General features: G+C 47.2%; 1 protein-coding gene across 9 annotated transcripts in view; it reads right to left on the bottom strand.

Annotated features, from left to right (window-relative positions):
- Mical2 (microtubule associated monooxygenase, calponin and LIM domain containing 2) overlaps nucleotides 1-14,764 on the bottom strand; it is a 129,916-nt gene that overhangs the window by 27,791 nt on the left and 87,361 nt on the right. For all 9 annotated transcript variants that reach the window (XR_003845298.1, XM_021194165.2, XM_021194157.2 and 6 more), the window contains 8 exons: nucleotides 12,540-12,640; nucleotides 8,911-9,168; nucleotides 7,821-7,936; nucleotides 6,901-7,027; nucleotides 6,130-6,220; nucleotides 4,939-5,086; nucleotides 3,908-4,107; nucleotides 3,510-3,616 (listed from right to left, as the gene is read on the bottom strand). Coding sequence is in view for 8 of the 9 variants with exons in the window: in XM_021194165.2 (XP_021049824.1) it covers nucleotides 3,510-3,616; nucleotides 3,908-4,107; nucleotides 4,939-5,086; nucleotides 6,130-6,220; nucleotides 6,901-7,027; nucleotides 7,821-7,936; nucleotides 8,911-9,168; nucleotides 12,540-12,640 (1,148 nt within the window). In the remaining variant the exon portion in view is untranslated. The remainder of the gene's footprint in view (nucleotides 1-3,509; nucleotides 3,617-3,907; nucleotides 4,108-4,938; nucleotides 5,087-6,129; nucleotides 6,221-6,900; nucleotides 7,028-7,820; nucleotides 7,937-8,910; nucleotides 9,169-12,539; nucleotides 12,641-14,764) is intronic.

The following is a 14,764-nucleotide window of genomic DNA, read 5'->3' as shown; positions in this document are numbered from 1 at the left end:
AAATACCACACACAGACACAGACACACTCACCACACACAGACACAGATACACATGCACATATACACACACACACACAGACACACACACACACAGACACACACACACACACACGACATGGACACAACTGCCATGTTCACCAACTCGGTTTAAAAAAAAAAAAAAAAAACAACCATAGTTTAGTCATGGAAACTTGTTAAAAAATTTGACCAGGATGCCATAAAACAACGGATCAGAGGGCCTTGACTCCCTTCAACATTTCCTTCAGCATCTCATAAATCAGTATTTTGTGAATGGAAATAATCTCAGTCTAAATGCTTGGGCAAACACCAAGAGAAACAGATGACCTTATTTTCAACAATGTTGGGTTTTAGAGACACAGGCCGTTTGGGCTCCCAGCTCCACTGACTGTGAATGCCACTTAGGCCCAGAGACGGGAGCTGTGCAAGTACAGAATGTCCCATCAACAAGAATGCTCCATGCATAATCTTAGGGTTCTCTTTGTATTTTTGTTTCCACTTTCAATGAGGACTTGGCTTTTCCCACAAAGAGCAATACATGCGACTCTCTCTTTTATACTTGTCAGCCTAGGGTGGGACTATTCAAGCAACAGGAGCCTGGCTAGACCCCATCCAGACATGTGACCTATGGGCTCAAAAAAATGCACTCCATGGTGGCGGGCCCAGTCAGCTGCTCCTAAAAAGATCCCAAATCTTCTGGGCAAGAAAATCAAGCACAGGGGGGCAACCTCTGCTTCTTTGATGCTTCCACCAGGACCCCGGGAAATAAGATGCTGCCTACACGGGAAGGTTAGCAGAACTGCATCCAAACAACACTTACTTTCCCCATTGGAAAAACGCTATTGAGATGTGGGTAGAAACAAAAGCCTAAGAAGATAAAAATGTATTTTTGTTTTGTTTTTTTCTCATCAGAAGGCAAAGACTGATTCAAGACCTCTAACTGAGAGCTGTTTTCTTCAGTGGTGTAGCAATGGCATGTTGCCATGTTCCACAAAATAACCCTCACCTATACTCCTACAAATGTGCCTAATTAAACTCAGTGGGACATGAACATGAACATGAACGCAGATGTGAACAGAGCCACACACAGGAAACTTGGAGGGGACCGGTTGGGAAGAAGAGGGGCGTCTGTGGGAATGGAGGTGTTAGGGGATGGATTTGATAAGATATATTACACACATCTATGAAATTACCAAAGAATAAATAAAAGTACCCTTTACCAAAAGCATCTAATCACTGTGGACTTTATTATACTTGACAAAAAACCAAAAGCATAAGGAAAAAGCAAATATTTCTCATGGCCAGTGGAGAGAACATGAGAATAAACAAACAACTTACTTTTTCTTCCAGCTAGTTCACGCTAGGAGCCCTTTCTTATCATGATTTTTCAAGGGTTTGAAAAAGCCATTTATTAAACCAAATGACTTCCCTCTTTAAAAAAATAACCAGCAGCCCATATCTGCTAGTCCGGTTATTAATGTGACTAGCAGAGAACAGCCCCACACATCCTGAACTGTTTGGCTCAACTCAAACCACCTTTCTATTTAGCTGGCTGGTCTAGCCTAACCCTGGAGGAATTTAATTCTGGCTCATTGGAAGACGGATTGGTCACTGCAGGTAATGGCCTGATAGAGCTGGATGTCAGCTTTGATAGTTACAACATGGGCTGGTGACACTAGCAAAAACGCTAATTCTTCAAGGAATCACGGATTCAGGTGTTCTGTGTCTAGAGGCCACCAGAAAACCAGCTACCCACTCTGACTTCAGTTTCCTCACCTATAAGAAGAGTTTTACACTCTCTACTCGTAAGCTGTTGGTGAAATCACAGGATGTAAAATGCCTCTTAAAGTAGAAATTTGCTGCACAAGTACTAGTACTATTAGAAAAAAAATTAAAATATCTGACTTCTAGTTCTTACTTTGATAGTACCTACATAACTTACTAAAATTTAATATCTCCAAATCCAAGTTTCCCTATCCATTACATTACAAGGACACCATGTTCCCAATCTTCCTCCAAAAAAATGTATGGGTGGGTGGGGTGGGTGGGTTGGTGAGGGCATGGGTGGGTGCATTTTGGGTGGATAAGTGGATGGGTGGGTGGGTGTATAGATGAATAGATAGATGACTGGGTGGGTGGGTAGGTGCATTGGTTGATGGATAATTGAGTTGCAAAAACAAATTGCCATAAGAAGTCTCATCAGCTAGGCATGATAATGTATACTTTTAATCCCAGTAGAGTAGGGCAGAGGCAGGCAGATCTCTGCGAGTTTGAGTTCAGCCTGGTCTACATAGTGAGACCCTGTCTCCAAAAAAAAAAAAAAAAAAAAAAAGTCTTATCATGTTCTAATGAAGTTCAAGATTTTGTGTTAGACTATATTCATTGCTATCCTGGGGTACACTCCTACCTTCAGGCCACAGGTTGGATATCATAAAATGAAAATTGTTCTTTAGAGTTGTGGTTCCCAAACTGTGTAGCTAAGTATCCTATGAAACCAGTGTGAACCCAGAGGAATGGCAAGACACTCAGTGATATCTGTCAGATATTTTTAAAAATACTGATTATTTGAACTTAACTGTTTAGGAATCAAAACGAGCATTTTCTGTCTTATCTGAGAACACTGTGAAAAAAAGTCATAGCCACTAAGGCTGTTATAAATCTGGAAAGTTCTAGAACCCCATTATACCCTGGACTTATGCTGGTTAGTGTTTGCCAATTTGGCACAAACTAGAGTCATCCAGGAAGAGGGAATTGCAACTGAGGAAATGCCTCCATTAGACTGGCTGAATGTAGATAAGTCAGCAGGGCATTCTCTTGACTGATTATTAACGTAGGAGGGCCCAGCCCACTGTGATGGCACCACCTCAGAGCAAGTGGTTCTGGGTTGTATAAGAAATCAGGCAAGCGATGGAGAGTGAGCATTCCTCCATGGCTTCTTCAGTCCCTGCCTCCGGATTCCTGCCCTGAGCTTCTGCCTGGTGTCCTTTGATGATGGACTATGACATGGAAGTGTAAACCAAACAAACCCTCTCCTCCCCCATGTCGGACTGGTCAGTGTTTAATCATCACAACAGAGAAGCCAACTAGGACTGGACTCAAGGACAAGCGTCCCGCATCATTCATGTCTGTGTAATTGCTTTCAGCGCCAAAACGACTGAAGACCACAGCCTTAAAGTTAGTGGGGCATGGTGGCCATTGAATGTATAAATTAATTTAATGACTGAAAGTGAGAATAGAGAATACTACTATATACCCTTGCCACTTAACCAGTGTTCATCATACCCCTGATCTGAACTGTCTAATGACACGAGAAATGAGCCTGAACCTATCACTCAGGGGACTGAGCTAACCTGGGTTCACTCTTAAGACATGTATCTGCTAAGCTATGTGCCTATCTTTTGAGTCCTGATGTATATATATAGTTTGTCAACACAAACAGACCTGGGCATGATATTCTCCTTCCTGAAACAAAACACTGGCCTGAAACTTACCCGTGGGGTCCTCTTCCTGGGCAATGTGAGGTTGAGATAGTTATTCTGAATGAATGTTTTGCCCAAGCCAAAGTCAGCATTTTCTCCATAGTTTTTACGCCAGGAATCTGTTAACAAGTAAAAGCAACGTTGAATTGGGATCCAGGACCAGGCGGTGATGTTGCAACCTGTGGGTGTCACTGTATCAGGACTTCTCAAAAATAATTCTCTCACCCTGACCTTTATAAAGCTTTACATGGCTGGAGGCTATGGAAAGATCACTATATCTCCACAGGCATCACTCTTGTTTGGCCTGTGAGTCAAATCGAAGTTGTCTGGTAGCTGCAGAGTAGACAGCGCCAGCCAGACTTGGACTGGAGGAGAGATAATACTAGCAGCTTACAAGTCTCCATGCTTACCCATGGGTCTCAGTGGAGTGCCCCGGAAGAGCTCATAGAACTTGGAGAGGTACATGACCATGCTGAGCTTGTCCGGCTCCTGGGTAGACGCCATCTCTTTGCCTGTGGTCACAGGCAGGATCCCAAACTCACGCTTGGCCACATCAAATGCCAGTTGGTTGTTCTCCACAGCGTCATCTTCATTCAGCGAGTCAAAGTTGCTGGAGGGTCAATATCATGTGAAGTTCATGGTGAGTTAGGATGAATTGCTCATAAGAAGCACTGTGGGACAATGATGTTTCCAGCCCCATGGAGCCCCAACCTTAAGCCCAGGAACACGTCTCTCTCATGAAGGGACTGAATCAAACATGGACCATGATTATACCACTGACCTAGGCTCAAACTACCAGAAAACGTAGGTGTTACCTTAATTACTTCTCTTATTCATTTTCATTGTAATTGCTACAGTAACAGGAGTTTTTCTCAAACCAATCAAATCATATATATCTTATGGAGACGAGATTCCTGTCCCCTTACTGCTAGATGACTTCGGCAGGTTTTCATCGGTGTTTTAGGAAGGGTCGGTGGGAGTCCGTGCTGCTCCCTGTGTCAATAAGTATTGTCCTTTAGCCATCACAAAGGGTTTCTAGAATGTCATCTCACCTTCCAGTTGACTCTGCCGTTTTTCCAAACACACAAAGAAGCTCTAGAAAATTCCATTAATGATCGGATGAGTATGGGTGTAAGAAAACGGCTTCTTGTGTTGAGTTAGGTCTCTCTTCTGTTTCCTTCCTTGTAGGTGGGGCTTTGAAGCATAGCTCAAATTTCCAAACTGTGGCTATTAGGGTTGGGGGCCGAGTGGAGAGACATAACCACTAATCCTACGCTGTCTGTCAGATACTAGGGACACCGGGCAAACATGCTGCTGTCCAAACGAGGACAAAAAGCAGGTTTTAGAAAACAACCCAAGTAGAAACTTGCAGAGAGAAATACTGAGCTGGGTTGGGGGGCTCTCCACCCAGAGAAGGCTGGGGTCGCTTGTGTGCACTCACATCAGCTCTGGCCGGAAGCTGTGGATGATGGCACACAGGGCCAAGCCGCTGCGCCAGGATGTGGTCAGGTCGGTGACTCTGACATGCTGGTAACCCTTGGTCTGCTGCTGGCACCAGGTTAAGAGCTTGTTAGGCCGGATGTCTGACTCTGTGGGAAAGATACAGGTGGTGAGATAGTTCAGCCTCAGCATCAGTCACTCTCCCTGCCATTAGGGCTGGGAAGCAGGAAGAGTGGATGACATAAATGTAATCCTGTACAGGACCTGGGCCAACCGGAAGCACACTGTCTAACAGCACTGTCCCTAGGGACAATAGCTGGGTCCAGGGTTGGAGGCCAAGAACACAGACCCTGCATTTACTGGGTGACACTAATGACTTGGGGCTGTCATGGGTAGGGAAGCTCATGATCAGGTTTGTTGTAAGCTAGCCCAGGGAGGAGACTTCTCTAAAGAAAGTATCTGGGGGTGTGTACCTGAGCTGGCTACTGAAGAATGTCTAGAAATTAGCCAGACAGAGGCATTCCAGAAAAACAGGATGGAGTGTCAGCAAAGAATGAGGAGAGCCTGTCCTGCTTGGGTAAAAGTAACACAGTAACAATTGTATCAGTAAAAGTTATAAAAACCAGTTGTGTAACAGTCATAAAGCAGTTGTGTAACAGTAAAAGTTGTAAAACTATAAACAGTGTTTTACAGCAGCTGGGCATGTGGTGTGTGCAGGGAAGGGAGGGAGAGGCCGGGTAGACAGAGGTAGCTGAAGTGTCCCTGGGTAGAAGAGGGGAGGGGCCTGAGAGAAGCTGGCTACTGGGGAGCTACTCATTGAACCATCCCTCCCCCACCTCTGAGCACCCACTCTGTAGCCAGTGTTGTGTCGGGATTAGGAAGATCAGAAGAGGGGTGATGTCTAGCTGGGGAGACAGGACCCTCATTCCAAAAACAAGAGGCAAAGAAAAACCAGCCCCATGGAACGCCTACAGTGGACGTTCCTGTGCTAAATGCTCCACAACTAACTGCATGCCTTAACTCTGACAGTCTTGTCTTATTCTTGCTCTTACAGATGTGGAAGCTGAAGGACAAAGAGGAGAGACAACTATTACAGTCACACAGGTAATGGGGCAGAGCCAAGCTGGCTGTGGGTCTAAGTGAGCTTCCTCCCCTGTACAGCTTGTCCCAGCGTCCCAGAAGGACAACTCACCGCGCCTGGAGAGGCTGACAGATCTCCTCACGGAGCCCCATCTCTCGAGAGGGAAGCGGTCCATCTCTTTAGTGATGTACAAATGCTTCACCTATGAGTAGAAAAAGAACACGCATCTGTCCACGGGTTCCCAGATCCCGTGCCCCACCCACACTGGATTCCCTTCCTGATATTACTTTCTTCTGGTATTGGCCGACATGGCTTTCAGTACACACCCCACGTCTGACCTGTCTTCCCAAACTTGGGAGAACTGACAGTGAATTTCTAATTAGCTAAGAAGAACCTGTACTAATCTCCATCCTATTAATTGAAGAAGGTAAATTTTGGGCGCATAAAATCCCCAGAATAAATGAAGTCCAGGCCCATGCATGGTAAGGAAGAGAGGAGATATCTAGGAAAATGGGTTATTTTTGACACAGATATAATCAGTGGCACATTTGCACATTTGACAAATTAACACATGAAAACATATGCAAACATGCAAATAACCACAGATGTGTGCAGCACCACATGTGGTTTAGCCCCCTCCTATAGGCTATAACCAGTGCTGTCTTCATTGAACCCCTGTATCTTCTGGGGAAAAGAATCGGCCCCACCCCTGGGCTAGCATGCTACCCCTGGGTTAGCATGCCACCCCTGGGCCAGCATGCCACCCCTGGGCTAGCATGCTTTGGTGGCCTCAGTTCCAGGAATGTGACAATTTATGAGACCATTCTTTTTCCTCAGTCAGGTCACTGCAGGGGCTTGAGACAGCCTTGGGAGTGGTCTTACCTGGTGAGGCCTGACGCAGTGCAGGTTGAGGTTTGGGTACCGCGTGGCTGGGTCCAACGTGTACTGCTCAAAGTTTTTGTTGATGTTCTCTGGGGTTGTCTGAGGTAACAGCCGGTAAAGACTCTCTCTGTCGGGAGTCAGAGCCCAGAGGTCATAGGTTGCTCTTGCCACCACAGGCCCTTGCTCCTACACTCCCCTCTTCCCTGGTCTCCCTGGGTGTGTTTGTATAGTCCTCCCCTGCAATGTCTGACACACTCCAGGAAGCTGCAAAATGTGGGGAGAGACAAAAAGGGGGAGCGAGACAAAGCATCCAGGTGGTAGGGATGTGGTCTCCTTTCCCGGTTAGGAGGAGGCAAGATTGCAGGGCCAGCATCTCAGTAGCCTCCGGTTCAGTTAAAGCCTCCATCCAGCCACACTGCTACTGCGGCTTGCCCTGTGGTCATCGTGGTCCACACCCAAGGCTTGTGATGATAAGCATGTCTCCCATATCAGTACTAACTCTCCCATGTCAACCATCTGTTCATGGTCTTGTGACCAGAGCAAGGGCCTGGGAGAAAGCCAGGACCTCAACTGTAGGATAGGCCTGGAAGGTCACAGCACCCTTATTGAGGAGAGGACACTGTGCAATGTCCCCTTGAAGACCTCCTTAAATAAACCTCTTGGGCCTTGTGTGGATGAGAAAAGTTGTAGAGGCACAATTTAGAACTAGCCCCTGTCAAGATTTGTTTCTACTATCCAAGGCCTAAGACACTGGACACAGAGAAACTCACCAAAGGAAATGGGTCGTGACACAGAGTGTCCTTGGAGACCCTCAGGTCATATCAGGCCATACATGGGAAGATGGATAGGCTCAAAGCTGCTGGATAGCCAGTCTGGCTCGACTCCTGCTGGGGGCTGCTGGGGCCAGCTATGAGACTTACCTTTCTGCTAACACCTCCAGGGGAGGGGTGCCCTGGTCCCAGCTCTTCACCATCCATGCCGTGTCAAAGGCTGCCAGGAAGCCTCGGGCGCAGCCTGTGCCCATGGGCCAAAATGGCTATAAAAGAACACATGTAAAATTTCCATAGACTCTAATGACTCCCAGTCTTCTCTCCCATTCTACCCAGCACTGACTGACTGCCAGCTCTGAACTGGGCCAAGGGCAGAACTCTGCTGCCCACAGCTTACTGGAATCATGGGTGATCATAGCAAAACTGTGAAGGGTGTAATGGCCCCATACGTAGCAAAGCTACCTGGGGTCTCTGGAAGACAGAAGGGAACGAGGGACGGCTTTGTGGAAGTGTGGCCTTTATGACCACAGAAAAGCATGGGTGGGATTCTCATCTTCCATTTAGTGTGATCAGGGGCAAAAGCTTTGTGGCTGGAAAATGCTGGAGCCCTCCAGAACGCTTAGCACTGGAGGAGTGTGAGGAAGGGAAGGTTGGGAGGGAGACAGGGACAGAAGCGACAGGCCACAGTCAGGGTGAACGAGGACTGGTCTGGTCAAGCTTGCACGCACACGATGGTACCAAAAGCAGGGGTTGCAATATGACTCTCAGCTCTGGACACTGTCAGCGTTCATATTAAGATGGGATGCTAACCCTGCAAATGGTCACTTATCTAAGGATCCTTGCATTTAGAGGGCCAAGAGGGAAAGCTGTGGTTTTAACACTGCACTTTGAAAATCTCCTGCCCCATCCCCCAGCCTCCCTCACCCCTGGAAGATGGCTATACTGAAAAGCCTCAAAGGGCCACCCAAATGGGTTAACAGGTCCCAGCCATGCTTAGGAGATCTATGTGTTCTGAGGCAAAACAGTCATGGGCTCTAGAACAGGCCTGGTTAATTCTCTTCTTCAATCTAGACACAGCCCAGAAGAAGCTGGAAATGGGAGAAAAGGTTTCCTCTACAGGTGAGCTGACAAATCTCAAAATGCAGCCAAAAGGGCTGGCTCCCAGGCCCGGATGGTAGGCTACGAGCCTGAGAACAGATCCACGGATCTGAATTGTAGCACAGATGAAGGCAGGTAGTACCTCCAGCAGGCTGTCGCCCACAAGAGCCACGAGCAGCTGGTGTGCCTGGCGCTCACGCATCAGGGCTGCGTTCTCTGAGGCATACATGGAGGTGAAGTCGAACATGGCCACGTCAGGCTGCCCGTTGTGATTTATGGCAAAGTCTAAGGACGGCAGCTGGTAATTGGTGGCAAAGTCAGCGGCTTCTCTGGCGTAGGAGAGCAGGTTGTCCTGGTTCACATTCTCCGAACACAGCAGCATCTCTGTGTCAATGTAGTCCTGAGGAAGACCAAAACATACGTCAAATCCTCCTCCTCTCCAAAGGCCTACCTTCAGATCCCCTGTAGATCAAAAGGCCATGGGATGGATCTGTGAGTACTGAGATGACTCCAAACAGAAATAGAGGGGCTGGGGGATGAATCAGTCTGTAAAGCATTTATTGTACAAACTTGGGGACATAAGTTCAAACCCTAGAACCTACCTAAGAAGCAGGCAGAACAGTCAGTGTGTGATTATAATCTCAGTGCTGCGAAGCCACACACAGGAGGATCCCTGGGAGTCCTTTGCCAGCCTGCTTAGCCTAACCTAACTAGTGAGTTTCTGGCCAGTGGGAGACCTTGTCTCAGAAAACAGGATGGTGGCTCCTGAGGAATCAATCACTCGTGAAGTTGACATCTATGTGACTTCCACAGAGATGCACATATGTGCATGTGTGTCTACAGGAAGTGTGTGTACACGCGTGCCCGTACACTTGCACACATGTGAACCTAAACTAGAAAACCAGAGCCAAGGAAATAAGCACATGGTGCAGCCATGGTGGTTAGCACAGTTGTGATTAAACACCCAGTTTGGCTTTGGGTTTCATGGCATCCAAGGCAAAGGGAAAATGTGATCGGGCTTCCCTTATCAGAAAAGGAGGCACAGCAATTCCTCAGAGGAGGTGTGTGTTTCCTGGCACCAAGTGCTGAAAGATCTATCGCGTGTAGGAATTTAGACAGAGGACCCTGGGAACTGTAATGAACAGTGAGTGTACTTGATAACAGCCTCCCAGAAAACAAGGAGCACGTTGTGCATGGCTGGTTCTGGCAATAACTTCAAGTACAATTAAGAGACAAAGGAACAAGCCAGCAAATGTGATTTGATAATGGATGGGGTTAAGCTACTAGGGTCCAGACATGCTGTGGTTAGTGGTCAAACAAGACTAGAAAAAAGGGTATGTGTGCCAGGCCACTCTATGACTTTCTATCTGGATGCGGTTGTTCACTTTTCAGTGACGCTGGGGATATCTTGGCTGTGAGCATGGGCATCGTCTTGCTCCTTTGCTTGAGCAAGGATGCCTATGCTTGGATAATGAGATAATCCATTCTGGCAATGCAGCCAAAGAGTGCCAGAGGATAGAGAGAAAAGATTAGAAGATTTCCAAAGTCTATTCTGCTCATCTTTGGCAGAGAAACTTCAAGGCCACCTTTCCCAGAGATGATGAAAAGGGTAAAATTCCACTGATAGAATACTCCCCAGTGTGTATGAAAAACCAGGGTTCAGTCTCCAGCACTGATTAAAACTAGGAGTGGTAATGCACACCCACAATTTCAGTATGTGGGAGATGGAGGCAAAAGGATCAGGAACTCAAAGTCATCCTCAGCTACAAAATGAGTTCAAGGCTAGCCTAGCATACATGAGTCCCTCTCACAAGTGGAATCTGGGCATGTTGTTTAGCTTGATTCTGAGTCTCCATTTTCTCATTCACAGAAACATAATTACAAGATCCCCTCCTTAAATCTGGAGTGGGAGTGCACACATGCAATGCCTCCTGCTATGCCTGGCACATAGAAGGTGATATTACTGTCCCTACTGATTCATAATGCCATGACTGGTGGTGTAGAATGAGATGCTAACAGGACCCGCGTAAGGTGCTGGTAATGGGAGGTCTCAAGACATACGCATTCCTCTAGAACTGGAGTGACCTTCTGTTTGCATTTCCTGGGGAGCTATGATTTCAAATGCTCTATTTCGGAAAGTCAAATACTGCCCCCACAAGATTATACCCAGCATTTGCCCACTAGAAGACTGAAGAAGCCACTTCCACCTGAGAGAAAAAGAGGGCACAACACACCAAACTGAGCAGCCAGCTGTGAGCTGGAAGACTTAGAAGTCCAGTGCCCATAACAGCTGGTATGTGAGGGGGTAGGTGAGGCTATTTTCACCCGACCCACCCACAGCCTCTGCCCATAACCCATGCTCTCAGCAGAGGCATCAGCCAAGGTGGAGGAGGCCCAGGGGGGTTACTCATGCTTCCAGGCCAGATGCCAGTACAAGCTGGCAAGAAGATAGGCACACTGTACTCTGGCAAGAAACAATGAGTGGTCCCTGTCCAGGCCAGGACCTGGAGGCAGCTGCCCTGGGGCTGTGGGGTCCTCATCTTGAAGCCCAGGAGTTCTAGAAGGATGATGACTGACCAATGCCCCCGTCCTCCCCACTTCCTCTTGTCCATTTTTATTCATCCATATGTATGTATAAGCACATGTCATATGCGTGCAGTGCCTGTGGAGATCAGAAGAAGACATTGGATCTCCCGAGACTGGAGTTACAGTAGGTTGGAGCCACCTAATGTAGATGAGAGTAACCAAATCTGGGTCCTCTAGAGGAACAACAAGTGCTCTTAAGCTCTAAGTCATCTCTCCAGTGACAACTTGTCTTCTCTTTATACGTGACAATGTATGCACAACCTGGGGCTCGTGCGTGCAGTCTCAGCGTTTAGAGGGCAGAGGCAAGTGGAAGGAGAGTTTGACAGTAGCCTGGGCTTTACAAGATAATAATTAGCTCAGAACAAAAATTAAACAAGAAGCAAAGCCACAGAGTGAAAGCAAGGAGCCAAAGGAACAGAAGAACAAGCGTCCAAACAAGGCTGGGTGCGGAAGAGCCTTGGAAACCACCAGGCCCTGAACTAAACGTGATGCGTGCCCATGTGTGTGTGTGTGTGTGTGTGTGTGTGTGTGTGTGTGTGCTTGCGTGCACGCATGTGAGCGTGTGTGTGTGTGTGTGTGTGTGTGTATGTGTGTGTGTGTGTGTGCGCGTGCACACAATCCTCATGCACCCTCTACCCACTACACAGTCATGTCTCAAGAATTCTCTTCAGGCAGGAATTATTCCACTTTGTAGACATAAGATTGAGATTCAGAAAAAAAAATCAACATCTTGGCCACCATCTTGAGTTAGCTCATGGCAGAGCTAGGTCTCTGCTCATCTCTGACAGCACAGTGAGTACCTCCCGCCCCCATGGCAAAGGGACACAGCATGAGACTCCTAAGTGATAGCATCTCTGTTCCACAAGGACAAGGAGTCCCCATCTCCAAGTTCGTGTGACCTCCTAGTGAAGGCATGGGGCCAAATGAATGACATCTGAGGAAGGGAAAGGTTCGGCTGATCATATTCTGGGCACATCTCCGCAAAGGTCTCTCACCGCGTGTTTGAAACATATCTGTGTGGCTGGGTAGTCACACAATGCCAAAAGCAAGGAAGGTGACAGACAGTCTCTTCCCGCCTCGTGTGGGTCGTGACAGGACAGTCATCTTCTCCCACATCTGCAGATGCTACCAGTCCATGCTGCCCAGGGGAAGACAGGTAAGACATCATAGTCGACAGATACATACATTAAGGATGACACCTTTGTCCAGCAGGCTCTGCTTCTTGGCTGTCATGACAAAGTAGTGGGTACTGTCCTTGTAGTAAACAATGTTCTCGAGATCAATCCCTGGAAGGAGAAACATCTAGATTCAGTTACCAATCTGCACCTTGCTCCATTCCAATTCTCATTATGGATGTGCAGAAGATGCATCTAAGATAAATAGTAAAGACATACCAGGACATGGAGGGTAGAAGAAAGGACCAGAGCCCACCCAGGTCAAAGCAGCTAGCTTTTATGGTTGCACAAAGACATGTTCAAAAGCAACACAACGAAACAGCATACAACCACCACAGGTGTCCGGTATTCCTAAGTTAAATCTAGGCAGACAGTGTTAGGGGAAGTACTGGACAGGACCATGGATGCTAAGCAAAAACCAACTTTGAACCCAACTGCATGGCTCAGGCCCCATCTACTGAGTGTAGCACAGAGCGTTCTCTACCATGTCCTAGCTTGCAAGAGAAAACCCAGGTCAATGGAACAACACTGCGAGGTTAGAGGCCTAATGGCATCATGGCGTGTGTGTGTGTGTGTGTGTGTGTGTGTGTGTGTGCCTGTGTGTGTGTGTGTGTGTGTGTGCGCGTGCGTGTGTGTGTGTGTACGTGTGTGTGAGTGCATGTACATGTGTGTGTGTGCCTGTGTGTGTGTGCCTGCGTGTGTGTGTGTGTGTTTGTGCGTGCGTATGTGTGTGTGTGCCTGTGTGTGTGTGCGCGCGTGCCTGTGTATGTGTGTGTGTGTCTGTGTGTATGCCAGAAGACAGCCAAGGCTATCAGTTTTCAGGTGCTTACTTTCTTCAGACAGGGTCTATCACTAACACAAAGCTCATCAACAAGACTGGACAGCCAGTAAGCCTCCTGTCTCTATACCGTAGAGCTGGGATTACAAACTTATATTACTATGCCCAACATTTTATGTGGGTCCTGGGAATTGAATTCAGATCCTCACTGGAGCCATCTGCCCGGGCCCGGACCCCATCTTTTGTTCTTTCCACGGACAGCAAATCATTCATACATTAGGTTTCTGCATTTAAAATCATGCTACGGGGTGATCACTCAGCTCTGTGTTCTTAAGGGGATTCAGGGAAGCTCATCCAAAGACACTGGCTTCACCTCAGAACTTACTAGAAGGTCAAATCTGTCAGGGTTGCTGAATTAGAAAGCTGGGGTAGGGCCAGCACCCTGAGTCTTCAGCTCCCTGTGTGACTCGGATGTTTACTAGAGTCTAAGACTCTCTGGATCAGCTCATGTGAAGGGAAGTGACAGGCACACAGTGACCTCAAAGCATCCACACAAGGTGTGCTCGGTAACCATAGTAACATCCCTATTATTACAGTAAAATAGGAAATAGCAGTGCATGCAGAGGACCCCCAAGAGATTCAAAGGAAATTTATTGCTGTCACTGATATGAGACAATAACTTACAGTGGCAACAACAGCCAAGTTTAAAGGAAGCTCATGAAACCTTTGGAGAAACACACACAATGTCTTGTCGTAACCCCTATTTGATGGCCTGTGTATTTATTTTCTTTCTTTCTAAGGGGAAGGAAGGGCTGGAGAATTAAGTATTAAATCATTCAAGGGATATTATACTCTGGAAAGGAAATATTAAAACTTGTAATAATAAATTGTGGAGGCTCAGAGGGACATAAGATGGCAAATACCACTGTGACCAGCAAGAGGCAGAGCCTGGCTCAGCGGCTCAGCTGGTTCCTAGAAGCTGAGCCTTAGAGGAAATGATTCCATGGAAAGTGTTACCCTAACAGGAAATTCACAGAAGGTGGAGATCAGAGGCCGAGGCATTAAGCGGACATGTGTGTCTTTCTCTGTTCCAAATACTCATGGTGGAATCGGCCATAGACAGCAGGAGACAGAATGCTATCTGTGACTGTGGTATGAAATCAAAGCCCTTGCTGAGGACACTGAACCCTGAATGTCCTATCATCACAACGTGTCATGAAACATGATCCTTTGTGTCCCTTGAATATAGAAAACCATTCCCATCTCAAAGGCCACATGGTCTTCCACAGTCCTCAGGCTTGGATGCCAAGAGATGCCACAGTCCCCCAGACCTGCCATCACATCTATATTTAAAGTATGATACTAAATGAGAAAATGAGAAATGTGGGTGATATTAAAAGTGCTAAGAAGAAAAGGAGGAGGAGGAGGAGGAGGAGGAGGAAGAGGAGGAGGAGGAG

Source organism: Mus pahari, chromosome 1 (assembly GCF_900095145.1).
Source record: "Mus pahari chromosome 1, PAHARI_EIJ_v1.1, whole genome shotgun sequence".
In the NCBI taxonomy this organism is placed as follows: Eukaryota; Metazoa; Chordata; class Mammalia; order Rodentia; family Muridae; genus Mus; species Mus pahari.
The sequence above is the reverse complement of the archived record's forward strand: the minus strand, read 5'-3'. Positions and strand labels throughout refer to the sequence as shown.